Genomic DNA, 15,018 nt, shown 5'->3' with positions numbered 1-15,018 from the left:
AAGAAAATTAAAATACCAAACAGGTATGTCGTGCTATTAACGATTTTTACAAAAAAGAAAATTAAAAGTGTAAATTTTCAGTTTTACCGAAAGTTATTGTTTCACACTTATCTACGTCAAACTTCTTCATCATCTTCTTCTTCTTCTTTTTTTTTTTTTTTTGAAGACAATAATTGTATTTAAATGGAATGAATAAATGTGATAATTTATAATTATTTTTTTTTCTTTGTGAAAAAAACGTAACTTCTTCGAGTAAGATAATACACTCTAAACTCTATAATAAATTTCACTCATTATAGTACTATATTCATTAAATCTTAAATATATGTATGTTTTAAAAACAACTTATTGGCGAGAAGAAATTGAAGCAAATCTTTTCAAAAGTATATAATTATCACAATTAGAAAAAAAAGCAAAAAAAAAAGAGAAAAAAAAATAGACATAACAAATAAAAAGGATGCATAAGCCTTTAGGTTTACCGTAAAAATTATTTTATCTTTATTGTCCCAGAGACCAAAATTTTAAAATTCACGAAAAGAAAAAATTCATTTTTTTTGGGGAGAAATTTAAAATATTTTTTTGAGAGTTAGAGAGACTTCCTTCACTGTGTGAGATCCTCAACTTTAAAGCATTGTCGCGCAATTGCTCCCATAACGATTTCAGCAGTAAATATATCTGAAAGAAGAAGAAAAGTAATTAAAATTAACGAGTTTTTAAATTAAAAACAAATTAATTGAATTTAATAAGACGTTTACTTATATTTGCCCGCATCACGTCGGCCAATAGATGAAGATCATTTTCATGGGTAATTATAATGTAATTCAATTCGGAACTGTTCATCTCCTGAATTGCAGCCAGGGATTTTCGCGTCTTATCCATTACGCCACCGGCACTTTCAATAATTTCGGCAATTGACGAAGGAGCGGGAATTACGCTGGGCGTCACATAAAAAGTTTTCCCCTGGAAAATCGAAAAAATTCGTTAACCCGGAAAAAAAATTACGCAAATTATATTTAGTTTTCCCCTGGAAAGACAAAAAAAATTCGTTAACACGGCAAAAAAATTACAGATTAGATATATTTAGTTTTCCCCTGTAAAAACAAAAAATTCATTAACACGGCAAAAAAATTACGCAGATTGTATTTAGTTTTTCCCTGGAAAAACAAAAAAAAAAAGAATTCGTTAACACGACAAAAAAATTACGAGTTATATTTAGGATTATTTTAAAGATTTATTTTTAATGACCCGAAGTAAAAAACAATTCGTTTGATTGATTAATGAATTAATTAAGAGAAAAGGTTTTACCTTAAGTACAGTTCCTCTACTAGGGCTGGTAAGAGCTTTCTGAATGTTGCAGCTAAAGTTTTTCTCAAACTCAGAATCACCAGGAATATAGGATGTTTCATCGACGAACGTATTCTTCGAGTAACAATCAAGAAGCCATTGAAGAGTGACAATAAATTTACAGCGAGAAAGACAGCAGAGAAATTTCACGGTTCGAATCGGTGCAGGCATCACTAAGTGAGTTGCGTCTCTCCAACTTGCAGCCATTGCGCCTCCCAATTCTCGAATTCTCTGCAAAATTTAATGAAATATTATTTTTATTATCACAATATTGACGATTATTTTATTTTTTATTTATTTTTATTTTATTTCTTTACTATTTATTTTATTAATAATTATTATTTCATTATTATTATTTCATTATTAGTACATTTGTATAAAATATTTGTGTATTTTATTTCAGCCCATCAAAACACAAATATATATTTCAGGCCTTGGATCAAAAAAGTTTATTTAATTCAGTGTTCTCACAAAAATTTCATTTTTTATTCCCCTGATTTTCACTATTCACTGATTTCAAAATTCAATTTTTGGAAAATTCAAAAATTTTTGTTAAATACATAAATACTTCTCATTTCATTTTTTCAATGGAAATAGAATTTTAATATTTGAATCTAAAACCTTCTGAAATTTAATAATTTGTAAGAATTACTTCCAAAATTCAATTATTTTTTCCAATTTTTAACTAAACTTCATCTCTAAATACAAAAATTCAATTTTTTTTTAATAATTAAAACTGCAACTGTCTATTTTTAAAAACATATTCAGGTATAATATTTTCAAAAAATTATAATAAAGAAATCCTTAAACATAATATTTTTAAAATAATTTTCTTTTTAAATGTCATAAATTTCAAAATTAATTTATTGAAAATTATTAAATTCTTGTCAAGTCTTTCATCAAGAAACTTGAAAATAATTGAATACCTTCAAAGAATTTCACTAAAATTTTTGAAAATAATTGAATTCTTTTGAAAAATTTTATAAAGAATAAAAAAAAAAAAATTCTATCATGAAATTAATTGAATTTTTTCAACAAATTTTACTATTTATAAAAATATTTGAATTCTTGCGAAAAATTATATTGAAATTATTGAATATATTTCGGGAAATCATGTTCATATTTATAATTAAAATTCTTCAAAAATTCAATTATTTTTAATTATTTTCTCCAATTTCAATTATTTTAAAAAGATTTTATTAAATTTAATTTTGTTTTATATTTCTTAAAAATTCAATTATTTTTAATGATTTTCTTAAATTTCAATTATTTTAAAGAGATTTTATTAAATTTAAATTATTTTTAAAAGATTTCACAAAAATTTCAATTATTTATTAAAGATTTTACCAAATTTTAATTATTTTAAAATGATTTTATTAAATTTCAATTATTTTTAAAAGATTTCACCAAAATTTCAATTATTTTTTAGAGATTTTACAAAAATTTCAATTATTTTAAAAATAATTTACCACATTTTGAATTATTTGGAAATTTTCAAATTGTATTCAATTGAAAAACTATTATATGTTTAAAAAATTATTTTAAAATATTTGTAAAAAATTTTTTTTTTTGCAATTTCTTTAGTCCATTTTTTTGAAAATATTAAACTTTAAAAAAAAATTATAATTATTATATAAAAATTGAATTTTTTTATTTAAATAATTGAGTTTGTCGAAGAACTTTTAAAAAATTGATTTAGAGTCGAAGTTTAGTTGAAAATTGTTGAGAATAATTAAATTTTGGAAATTAAAATTAGTCAAATGTTGAATAATTGAATTAAGAAGTCATTGAAAGGTCAGGGAATTATTATTAAGTTTTGTGAAACTTTTTTTTCTATTTAATAATTTTCATTGAATTTTATGAAATTTTTTCCTGAATTTTATTTAAATTTTCAAAAATAATTGAATCCTTTCGAGAAATTTTATAATGAATTAAGAAAAAAATTGAATTGCAGTGGTGATAATTTATTGAAAATAATTGAATTTTTCCAAAGAATGTTATTATTTATGAAAATAATTGAACTCTTGATAAAAATTATATTAAATTTTTTGAAAACGTTTCGGGAAATTATGTTCGTATTTTTGTAATTAAAATTAAATGTACTGTGCGAACCTTTGCATGTTTTCTAGGATCAATTCCAGAGAATAGAATTCTCGGTTGCTTCTCAGGTGGCGGAGGATCGGGATTACAGACCACGATGGGCTCGTCAAGACCAAGTAAATGTGGATCCTTAATTGCTAATGGAACATCTAATCTAGGTTTCTTATATTTTCTCAGTGCATTTGGTCCTTGTCCAACTTGTTTTACTTTGTCGTATGATTCTTGAGTTATGTTTATTGGCATTTTCCAGGCAGCTGTAAATAGAAAATTTATAGAATCTTCTCTTTCTAATTTTCACAGTGATCACAAGGATTTCTTACCCATAAGTTGTGGCACAAGTGAATAATCCAGTCTGAAGGGATTTCCCAAACTGAACTGCTGATATTTTGGGGCGTCAATTTGATGTAAAGCACTCATTTGTCCACAGAGTAAATCCGTTAACCACTGGGCATTTACAACGTTAATTTGCCACTCTCTCGCCTTTTTGTATTTCGCACCATCGGGTCTGGAATATTAAAGTTTATCGATTATTATTAAAAATATTTTCAATTATTTTTATTTATTTTTTATTTTAATTATTATTTTTTTATCCAGTTTCTTCGAAAAGTAGATTTAGCACGAAAACTACTCACCTTCTGCAAACAAGAAGAGTATTGTGTTTCGAAAAGTAAACAGTGAGTTTAGCGCCGAGTGTCTCCAGCATGATTTTAACTTTGGAGCGTTCCTCGCCTTCGAAGCCAGACAGCGATATGATATGTTTGTTGCATGGAAATTCAGTGAGACTGAAGTGCGTTGGAAAATGAAGAGCATGCCATGGTGGAAGCACTTGTTGCTTATTGACAACATCTGAAAGCCAATGGGCACTGACGCAACGTTTTCCCTCTCGAAGAGCTTGAATAACAATTGGATGCTTTTGCGTTATGGAAAGAACATGAGTTGCACGTGCACAATATTGTGGTTCAATTTCCCCACCGTGTCTTTCAATCACTTGTTTCCACACGGACACCTCATTTGGATTTTGTGTGTCGTATTCGACAATCACGAATATACATCCGAGAAGAAATAAATCCGGCGGCACTGAAAGTTGAAAAATTATTTTTTAGAAAAATAGTAAATAAATTGTAATCAAACTCTGTAAATCGAAATTTGTTTCCTTCGGTAATTAAAAATAAAAATGAATCAAAATTTAGCTTCTAAAAATTTTTGTCAAATATTTTTCGAAAAAAGCAATTCTTAGAATTTTTTTCATTCTAATTTTTTCAAATACAATTATTTTCAATATTTTCAATTACATATTTCTGAAAATTCAAATACAGACAAAAATTAAGATATAAATGACTTTTTTTATTCTTTTCGACTATTTAGAAAAAAAATCCACTTTTATCAACATATTTTCAAATTTTGCAACTTTCTCTACTTTTCTTCGAAATATTACAACGAAATATTACATATTTAGTATAAAATGCAATTTCGGTTTTTATTGTGCGAAAAATAACCAGAGACCAATAAAATAATCTTTTTTTTTAAAAAAAATAATGTTTAAATAATTTTTCTAATTAAATTTTTTAAATTTCAATGGAAAATTAAAAAGATTCGGAACAAAATTTAAATTTTGTAAAATGTAATTGAAAATAACTCAAATATACTCAAAAATTTTAATAAAAATCAAGTGTAAATTTAAAAATATAAAATTACTAAAAATTAGCTTTTAAAAATTTTTGTCAAATAGGTATTTTTCGAAAAAAGCAATTATTAGAATTTTTTCATTCTAATTTTTCCAAATTCAATTATTTTCAATATTTTCAATTAAATATTTCCGAAAATTTAAATATAGACAAAAAATAATAAGATAATCATTTTTTTCGAATTATTTTTAACATTTTGGGAAAAAAATCATATTTAAAATTTTTAAATAAAAGTCTTACAAGAATTAATTAGTTTGTTTTTTAAATTATACAACAAATCTTTTAAGAAATTCAATTACTTTCGATAAATTACATTAGAATATTTTAAAAAAACTAATTCTTAAATTTGTTCTATCAAAAATTTTTAATATTTAATTATCATTGGACAAAGTAAATTTAAATTTTCAAAAAATTTCCTTTTATAGGAAATTATTATTTTAAAAATATTTTAACAAATTTCAATTAATTTTAAAAAATTTTACCAAAAATCAATTATTTTCAGAAAAATTTACCAAATTTTCAAATACTTTAAAAATTTTTTTACAAAAATTAAATTATTTTAAAATCATTTTATCAAATTTCAATTATTTTTAAAAATTTGTACCAAAAATCAATTATTTTCAGAAAAATTTACCAAATTTTCAACTACTTTAAAAATTTTTTTACAAAAATTAAATTATTTTAAAATCATTTTATCAAACTTCAATTATTTTTTAAAAATTTGTACCAAAAATTCAATTATTTTAAAAAGATTTTATCAAATTTCAATTATTTTAAGAAGAATTTACCATAATTTTAATTATTTTTAAAAGATTTCATTAAATTTGAATGTTTTAAAAGATTTTAACAAATTACAATTACTTAATTTAAAAGATTTTACCAAAAATCAATTATTTTCAGTAAAATTAACCAAAATTTCAATTTATTTAAAAAAAATTTTTACAAAAAATTCATATTATTTTAAAAAGATTTTATCAAATTTCAATTACTTTTAAAAAAATTTACCAAAATTGTAATTAGGTATTCTGAATAGATTTTATTAAATTGGAATGATTTTTGAAAGATTTTACCAAATTTCAATTACTTTTAAAAGATTTTACAAAATTTCAATTATTTTCAGAAAAATTTACCAAAATTTCAATTTTTTTAAAACAAATTTTACAAAAATCCAATTATTTTAAAAAGAATTTATCAAATCTCAATTACTTTTAAAATATTCTTCGATGATTTTGATTACTTTTAAATAATTGAATTCTTTTGGAAAATTTTATTAAAATACTAAATATTGAAGATAATTGACTCGAGGAAAATTTTTTGAAAATAATTTAAATTTTGCCAAGCATTTTTTGAAGTTTTTAAAAATAATTGAATTTTATAGAAAAATTTTATTATTTATAAAGATAATTATATGTTTTTTTGTTTGTTTTTAAATAATTAAATTTCCGTGAAAAATTGTATTATTTGTAAATAATTGAATTTCTCTCAAGATTTTTTTATTTACAAAAATAATTGTGTTTCTAATTTTATGAAAGTTTTTTCAATTTATTAAAATTCTGGGGAAAAAGTTTTGGTAATTGAATCATTTAGAGAAATTTTAATAAAGTTTTTTTTTTTTAAATAATTGAATTAGTAATTTTATAGTTTATGAGGCAAACAAAAATGACACAAAAATCCGGAATTTTCTTATGAATTTTAAAAATTAATTTTTTCCAGTACTTCTAATAAAAATCCCTTTTCTGAATTCCCTGACTTCTCTGACCTGTTGCAATCCTGCTTAAGAAATAGAGTTAATTAAATATATATAGAAATAAAATAGAAATGTAAATAAATAAATAAATAAACAGATAAAATAAAATAGAAATAGACAAATAGAAGAAATAAAATAAAATTGAGAGAACAGAGACAGAAAGAAATAAAAAAATACTGAATAAAACTCACGTTTCAAATTCGGATTATGCCCATAAAATTGCGCCTTTGGTTGCGGCATAGCCGGAGTGTATTGCATCTTAATCTGTCCCCCAACAGGCGCTCCATTCGTAATATTCCCCAGAGTTCTCCGCTGATAAGCAGCCAAGAGCTGTGGATCTTGCGACGGAGGCGGTGGCGGTCTATGCTGTGCAGTCATCAATCTCAACTGTCCCGCTGCACTTCCCTCCGTAGCACCACCTTGCAATCTATTCGTCAGCATATTCGCCAAAGCCGTCTTTGTCTTAGCATTAACAACAAGTTGTTGTTCCGGTGAAATCTGATTACTGCCAGGTAAAGCCGTCAAAGCCGCTTCTTGCTGCGCCCCCTGCTGCTGTTGTTGCTGTTGCTGCTGCTGTTGTTGTTGCTGCTGTTGCTGTTGTTGCAAATGCTGCAGTTGAAGTCTCGCCATCTGCTGTTGCTTTTGAATTTGCAGTTGAGTGAATTGTTGGGGTGTTAATTGTTGTCCAGGTTGGAAGGTTGCGGTGGCTTGAGAGGCTTGAGAGACAGGTTGGGTCTGGACGATGACCTGATTGGGGGTATTGATAGGCGTGAGTGCTGGTGGTTGAACACTGTGCATTGGTTTTTGACCAGCGGCCGGAGCGACTTGAGGGCCGATCATCGGGGGCCTGGGTTGTTGGACCCATTGGATTCCGGGTTGTCCGGGCTTTCCGGGACTTCGAATTACGGCGATGTGGGGACCTTGTTGGGCTTGACGGTTGTGCATTTGGCGGTGCATTAGGAGGGTTCTTTGTTTTTGGATTTTTTGAATGAATTGGGCTCGTTGTTGGGGATCCATTTGTTGGAGTTGTTGGTGAGTTTGGGCGTCGAGTTGAATTAGTTGTCGCGGGGGTTGGGGAGGTTGTTGGGTCCATTGTCCTCCGGGGCGTTGTTGGCCGATTTGTTGTTGGGATTGTTGTCGTTGCAGTTGGAGATGGTATTGTTGTTGTTGCCATTGGGGGTCTCGTTGAACGATGAAACTTTGTTGGGTTGGATTTATTAGTTGTTGGCCGGGTGTTTGTTGTTGTAGTTGACCGTCGCGGATGACGAATTGTTGTGAGGTTTGGGGAACTGATTGTTGGAGTTGTTGGGATATTTGCTGGATTTTTTGTTGTTGTTGCTGTTGCTGCTGGAGGATCATTAGTTGTTGTCTTTGCTCGTGGGTTAGTGGCTGTTGAGGCGTTTGATTTAGTTGGTGGGTTGGATTTATTTGCTGGCCTTGCAGTTGTTGTCCTGTTAGTTGCTGTCCTGATAATTGTTGCCCTGTAAGTTGTTGTCCGGCCAATTGTTGCCCCGTAAGTTGTTGTCCGGACAATTGTTGCCCCGTAAGTTGTTGTCCGGCCAATTGTTGTCCCGTAAGTTGCTGTCCTGACAATTGTTGACCAGTTAATTGCTGCCCTGACAATTGTTGCCCACTAAGTTGTTGTCCAGCCAATTGTTGCCCACTAAGTTGTTGTCCAGACAATTGTTGTCCACTAAGTTGTTGCCCAGTTAATTGCTGTCCACTAAGTTGTTGCCCAGCCAATTGTTGTCCACTCAGTTGCTGTCCAAGTTGTTGTCCACCCAATTGTTGCCCATGTTGCTGACCTTGCACCGACAACTGCTGATTCTGAATTTGCTGCGTGGGTTGCAATTGCTGAAGGGAAATCTGCTGCGTCAAGTGCCCCTGGGGACTAATTTGCTGAGTCTGCTGTTGGGTAATTTGCGGACTGGCCAATAGTTGCTTCTGTTGAGCGACTATCATCTGTTGTTGTTGCTGCTGCTGCTGTTGTTGTGTACTAAGTTGCAACTGAGACATTTGCGTATTTATTTGCTGAGGCGTAGTCATCAAAGTTTGCTGCTGATTCTGAAGCGAAAAGTTCTGTTGATTCATCTGCTGACCAAGTTGTTGCTGGGCAATTTGCTGCTGTCCTATTTGTTGCATTTGTACGTTCACTTGATGATTAATTTGCTGATTAATCTGTTGGCTCAAGTGCTGATTTACTTGCTGATTAATATGCTGACTCATTTGTTGACTAACTTGATTCACTTGTTGGTTAACTTGATTGACTTGATTTATTTGTTGGTTAACTTGATTAACCTGATTCACTTGTTGGTTGACTTGATTTACTTGATTAAGTTGATTAACTTGATTCACTTGTTGGTTAACTTGATTAACTTGATTCACTTGTTGGTTGACTTGTTGATTAACTTGATTCACTTGATTTACTTGATTTACTTGATTCACTTGATTGACTTGATTAACCTGATTGACCTGTTGATTAATTTGATTAACTTGTTCGTTCATTTGCTGACTTATCTGATTCTGCAACTCCTGCATTTGATTTTGCAAGGGACTCTTCATTTGCAACAAATTTGCCTGTGAATTTGATGGAATCCAATTCTGATTCATTAAATTTTGATTTACTGTCGAGGAAGTTGTGACAGCAACCGAGCGGACAAAATGTTGTTGCTGTTGTTGCTGCTGCTGTTGCTGACTATTGATAACATTTCGAGGATTTGAGGATTGGAAAACGGGAGTTGAAACTTCGGTGTTTGGTAAATTTGGTTGATTCCAAGGCATGCGTTGCTTTAGTTGCTCTAGAACGGCGTTCGTCTCCTCCTGCTCCTCTTGAGTGGAATTATTGAGTGTGTCTTCATCCATGAATCCAGTGATTAATGCAGTCGAACTGTTTGGCGAAGGATACATCAAGAGGCGTGGATGAAACTCCGCTTCCTTGATGAGAGACCTTTTTTTCGAGGATTCAACAACCCAGTCGGGTGTGACTATCTGAATATTGTATTTTGATGCTATCTCGTATTTGGTGCCACTTGCCTTTCCAATAATCAAGTGAGTGCAATAACGATCCAATCGAAGCTGACACTTTCCCCCTTGAAATGTTATCATAGCCCAGAGAGCTTTACTATCTCCATGACTTACTTGTGAAATACATGCTTGTACATTGGAGAAAAGTTGATTATCTTCCGGGGAGAAGTAATGAACTCTGAACATTTTTTACTGTTAAGGAAAACAAATTTTCAAATTTAAACTAGCAAATTAAACGAACGTCTTATTCGGTTTATTACTATTTTGCAGATTACAAAACATTTTATTTTTAAATTCAAATTTTTGAATAAATTCAAAATCACAATTTAAAAAATTCACTTATTAAGTACATACTTGATTATTGTCTGTATTTTCAAAAATTTTAATACAATTCTTCGCAAGAATCCAATTATTTTCATAATTAATAACATTCTTCGAAAGAATTCAATTTCAACAAAATTTTAATAAAATTTAAGAAATAATTCATTTACTACAATATTAATAAACAATTCAATTTTTTTTAAATAGTTGCAAAAATTCCATTTTCCTTTAAAACAGTCGTGATAAAATTTCATGGAAGAATTCAGTTATTTTTAATTTTTAATAAAATTTTTAGCAAAAATTGAATTTTATTTTCTAAAATTTTAATAAAATTTCACAAAAGAATTCAACTTTTATTGAACTTTTCAAAAGAATTCAATTATTTTCAAAATTTCTTAAATAAATCCTTCAAAACAATTCAGTTATTTTTAAAATTAATGAAAATCTTTGTAAAAATTCAATCATTCTTAAAACAGTTTTAATAAAATTTAATGAAAGAATTCAGTTTTCTACAAATTTTTAATAATATTTTTAGAAAAAATGCAATTATGTTCTAAAATTTTTGAATTAATCCACCAAAACAATTCAATTATTTTTATAAATAGTAAAATTTTTTGCATAAATTCAATTATATTTGTTTTATTAAAATTTCATTAAATAATTGAATTTTTTTGAAAATTGTTTTTTAATTTTTCGAAGAAATTAAATTATTTTCTAAAATTTTTATAAATTCTTCGATCAATTCAATTATTTTAATAAGTAGTAAAACTCATCGCAAGAATTAAATTACTTTTTATAAATAAATAATAAAATTTTTCTCATGAATTCAATTATTTTTTAATTCAATTTTAATAAACTTCAAAAATCAAATATGTAATTATAATTATTAGCAGACACGATTATTTTAAAAAGTTGAAAAAAATTCTTTGTTTGATTCAATTATTTTCAAAATTTTTAATTAAAATTATTCAAAAAACTACATTATTTAAAAAAAACTTTAAAAGATTCTTCAAGAGAATTTAATTATTTACAAAAAAATTAATAAAATTGTTTACAAGAGTTTAATTTTCTATCAATAATTTTAATAAAATTTTAATAGTAAAATTATGAATTACAATTATTAACAAAATCGATTATATTCAATGAATTATAGAAATTTTTGGAAAGAATTTTATCATTTTTTTATTTTAATATAATTTCATGAATGAATTAAATTATTTCAGAAAATTATAATACAATTCTTCGCGAGAATTCAATTATTTTCATAAATAATAAAATTCTTCGAAGGAATTCAATTTATTCTCCAATTTTTTGTTAAAATTCTTTGCAAGAATTCAATGGTTTTCAATACATTAATTTTAAAATTGAAAATATTTAAAGAGAAAAATTATTAAAAAAGTTAGAAAACAAAAAAGGAAAAAACTAACTTCAAACTGCGGACAGAGTATCGGAATACAACGATTATTAATATAGAAGAAGAAGAAGAAGAAGAAGAAGAAGAAGAAGATTTAATATTTTATTTAAATATTATTAATATTAATATTATTGATCTATTATCTATTGATATTGATTATTATATACAAATAAAAATTGTCTATAAATTGAAAAGGATACGGAAGTAACTTCTGACATTTGGCAGAATATACAACCCAGTTTTGAGTAACAGCCGGGATTTCATACAGATCTTTGGCGGCAGAAATATCATTTTCTATTGCCTCGTAACCTGCTATTAAATGTGTTACAAAATCACTGAAATAATTCGATCTCTCCGCTCCTCCTTCTTGCAATAAACTTAATATCTGCAACAAAATCTCAATTTTTGTCTAAATCTCAAGAAATGATTGAGAAATGATCAATTCTTTCAATTAAAACACAAAACTTTCTTTAAAAATATCAACAAAGAAAATAGTAGAAATAGAAAAACTACCACTTTTGTTTTACATACTGTAATGACATTAAATGGACAATGAAAAGCCGTTTCTTTGTTTGTTTTTACACATCTCAAACAATATCAAAGTAAACAACAAGTAAACTTTTCTTTTCATTCACCTCGAGAAATAAGAATAGTTAAAGAAAAAAAGTCTCAAACTTATGATTAATAATAACAAATTGCGGGAAAAATATAATGAAAAACATACTTTAGGGTCCCCTTCGCCACTGACGTAGTATTTCACGTTGGCGAAGAGTGCACTATCCAGTTTTAATTCTTCTAGGCCAGCCCGATAATCGCCCATTTTAGGAGCATCACCTTCACAACTCCTCCCGTTACTAAAAATCGGGAATACATACGAATTTTCTTAAATATTGATAATAAGAATTTCCGCGCGTCTGTTTGTTATTATTATGATGATTGTTATTTAGAGGTTATGTTTCTCTATAAATTATCGCATATATATAGAAATTTTTATTGTAGAGAACAGAGCTAAAACACTCATAATATTATTTTTGACTTACTATACTTTTGTCAAACAATAGTTATTCTAAATTCTATTGAATAAGTATTATTGTGCCGAAATTTCATTGAAATAAATCAGATTCTCTCTATAAATGCAAGTTTGTCTTTCGCACTCAACATTTTTCCGTCTTTTATGGCCAAAAAATCCCAGGGCGTCAAGGTTGGAAAGTCAAATGTGACCTTACGTGGTCTTAGGGTGGGATCACATGATTCACATGTCTTTTTGGAAAAACTACTTGTCTTCTTGTCTTTCTCTCTTCTATGACAGTCGCATAAGTTTGTCTCGCTTTACATTTTCCGCGCTTTTTGGAAAAAACTTATGCTGTTTTCACAGGGGAGAGATAGACAAGCACGAGTTTTCCAAAAGTCGTGTGATTGGACCTTTATGCTTCTGTCACAACTACGTTCCGAACCCTGGACTTTAGGGCTAATTCACACGACCCATAAAATAAAATTCTGGTTGCAAAAATGCAAATAATATTTAATACGAGTTATTTATAAATTTCTAAATATTTAAACAGTGTGATTTCAATTTACTATTACTTTTCCAATTTACTAACAGCAAATTTTATTATCAAAACAATATTTTTTCTTATTAATTAAATTAATGAAATTAATATTGAAATTTTATCACAAGAAAATTATTCAAAAATTCGAAGAGTGACATCTGACGTTCGAAGTTGGTAAACCTTCTTTTCCTGCTCTTGCTCTTTTCGTATTGTCCTCCAGTAAGGAGTGTAGTGTTTTATTAAATTTTGGATAATTTATCCAGTTTTTTCAATAAAAATGGTAAGTGAAATAATTTTTATTACTTTTTATACATTGATGTAAATTTTCCCCAATTTTTTTCCAATGATTTTTCTCCTGTTTTGGGTAAAAAACAATATTGTCCCATGTGTCGGAATGCCATGTGGTTGTTAGAAAAAGTACAATAAATATTCGTTTGATTTGCGCTAAAATTTTTCAATGCACGAAGAAAATTATGTGAAACGTGGAAAATATTATTGTCGTAATATTTATAGAATAACTGAGTTAGTAAATATTCGACTGCGATGTTTATAATGGTTTTTTGTATTTTGAGGTTAGTTTTTGCAGAAGCGTCAGAAGTCCGTTCAATTATTAATTTTTTTTTTTATATATAAAAAAGAGTTTCTAAATTTAATTTGAATAATTCTCTCCTGCAAAGTAGAGAAAATTTAAAGATTTAGTAATTATTTATATATAATTATACAATTGGTAATAATTAATTAAAAATTGTAAAAATATTTACTAATTTTTTGCCAAATTTTTGCAGAAGGGATTCCAACGATTTGTGGAGACTGGCAGAGTTGCTTATGTTAACAATGGACCACAGAAGGGAAAATTGGTCTCCATTGTTGACATCATCGATCAAAACAGAGTATTTATTTTTTTTCTGAATAATTTATCATTTAATACGTTTAAATATTTAAATATTCAACATTAAATATATATTTTGAAAGTATTTTGAAACACCCTTTGAAAATTGTCCTTAATTTTGATTCAATTTCAGGTTTTGATCGATGGACCGGCTCATAAAATCCATAGAGGACAAATGCGACTTTCAGATTTGCATTTGACGAAATTGAAAATAAATATGCCACGCACAGGAAGTACACGAGTTGTCCGAAAAGCATGGACATCCGCTAAAGTTGATGAGAAATGGGCTTCAACGATGTGGGCTAAAAAAGTTGAGGCAAAAAAGAAGGTAAAATTTTTCTACTTTTGAAAAATTAAAACTGATTAATTTAATACTTAATAATATTAAAACTATTTAATATTAATTAATATTTAATACTATCAATACTTAATAATATTAATACTAATTAATATTTAATACTATTAATACTCAATAATAATATTAATGTTAATAATAATAAATAATTTTCTTTTTTCCCTTTTTGATTAATTTTGTTTCTGTTTTTTACAGAGAGCCGCGTTGAGCGATTTTGACCGCTTCAAACTACGAAAGGCGAAGCAAATTCGCAACAAATTGAGAACATCCGCGTTCTTCAGACTTAAAAGATTAGCAAAGCCAAGCAAACAACAACAACAAGAGAAAAAGAAGTAAATTTGCTTGATTGTTTTTTTTAAGGTAAAATAAACTATTGCTAAATAATTTAAGTCGTTCGTTTTCTTAATTTCCACGTTACTTTGGATTTTTTCAATATTGATTAGCAGAAGGCGAAATTTAACAAGAAGAAATAGAAAAAAGAAAAATTGGAAAATTGTTTTTTGATAAATTAAATTCTCTTCTAGATTTAAATAGATTTTTATTTGATATTTACGTTTTTCACGTCGTAATACTTTTTCTTTAAACATTC

General features: G+C 27.7%; 2 protein-coding genes across 3 annotated transcripts; one reads left to right on the top strand and one right to left on the bottom strand.

Annotated features, from left to right (window-relative positions):
• Positions 1–474: 474 nt before the first annotated feature.
• On the bottom strand, positions 475–12,826 carry LOC122505650 (PAX-interacting protein 1). 2 transcript variants are annotated; one of them, XM_043617416.1, is made up of 10 exons: positions 12,676–12,826; positions 12,360–12,489; positions 11,836–12,020; positions 7,068–10,078; positions 4,077–4,521; positions 3,765–3,949; positions 3,457–3,698; positions 1,306–1,575; positions 756–960; positions 475–675 (listed from the first exon to the last, which is right to left on the bottom strand). In XM_043617416.1, exons 2-10 carry the CDS (start codon positions 12,453–12,455, stop codon positions 602–604), a joined length of 4,713 nt encoding a protein of 1,570 aa, XP_043473351.1. In that variant the 5' UTR covers positions 12,456–12,489; positions 12,676–12,826; the 3' UTR covers positions 475–601. The 2 variants fall into 2 exon arrangements, with proteins under 2 accessions (XP_043473351.1, XP_043473350.1); XM_043617415.1 differs by having other exon boundaries at positions 12,360–12,816.
• Positions 12,827–13,308: 482 nt separating this feature from the next.
• On the top strand, positions 13,309–14,818 carry LOC122505649 (60S ribosomal protein L14). The gene is made up of 4 exons (XM_043617414.1): positions 13,309–13,465; positions 13,971–14,075; positions 14,208–14,402; positions 14,625–14,818. Exons 1-4 carry the CDS (start codon positions 13,463–13,465, stop codon positions 14,763–14,765), a joined length of 444 nt encoding a protein of 147 aa, XP_043473349.1. The 5' UTR covers positions 13,309–13,462; the 3' UTR covers positions 14,766–14,818.
• The last annotated feature ends 200 nt before the right edge of the window (positions 14,819–15,018 follow it).

The sequence above is a fragment of the Leptopilina heterotoma genome, unplaced genomic scaffold (assembly GCF_015476425.1).
Source record: "Leptopilina heterotoma isolate Lh14 unplaced genomic scaffold, ASM1547642v1 Lhet_361, whole genome shotgun sequence".
In the NCBI taxonomy this organism is placed as follows: domain Eukaryota; kingdom Metazoa; phylum Arthropoda; class Insecta; order Hymenoptera; family Figitidae; genus Leptopilina; species Leptopilina heterotoma.
This window is presented reverse-complemented; position numbering and strand designations above follow the sequence as displayed.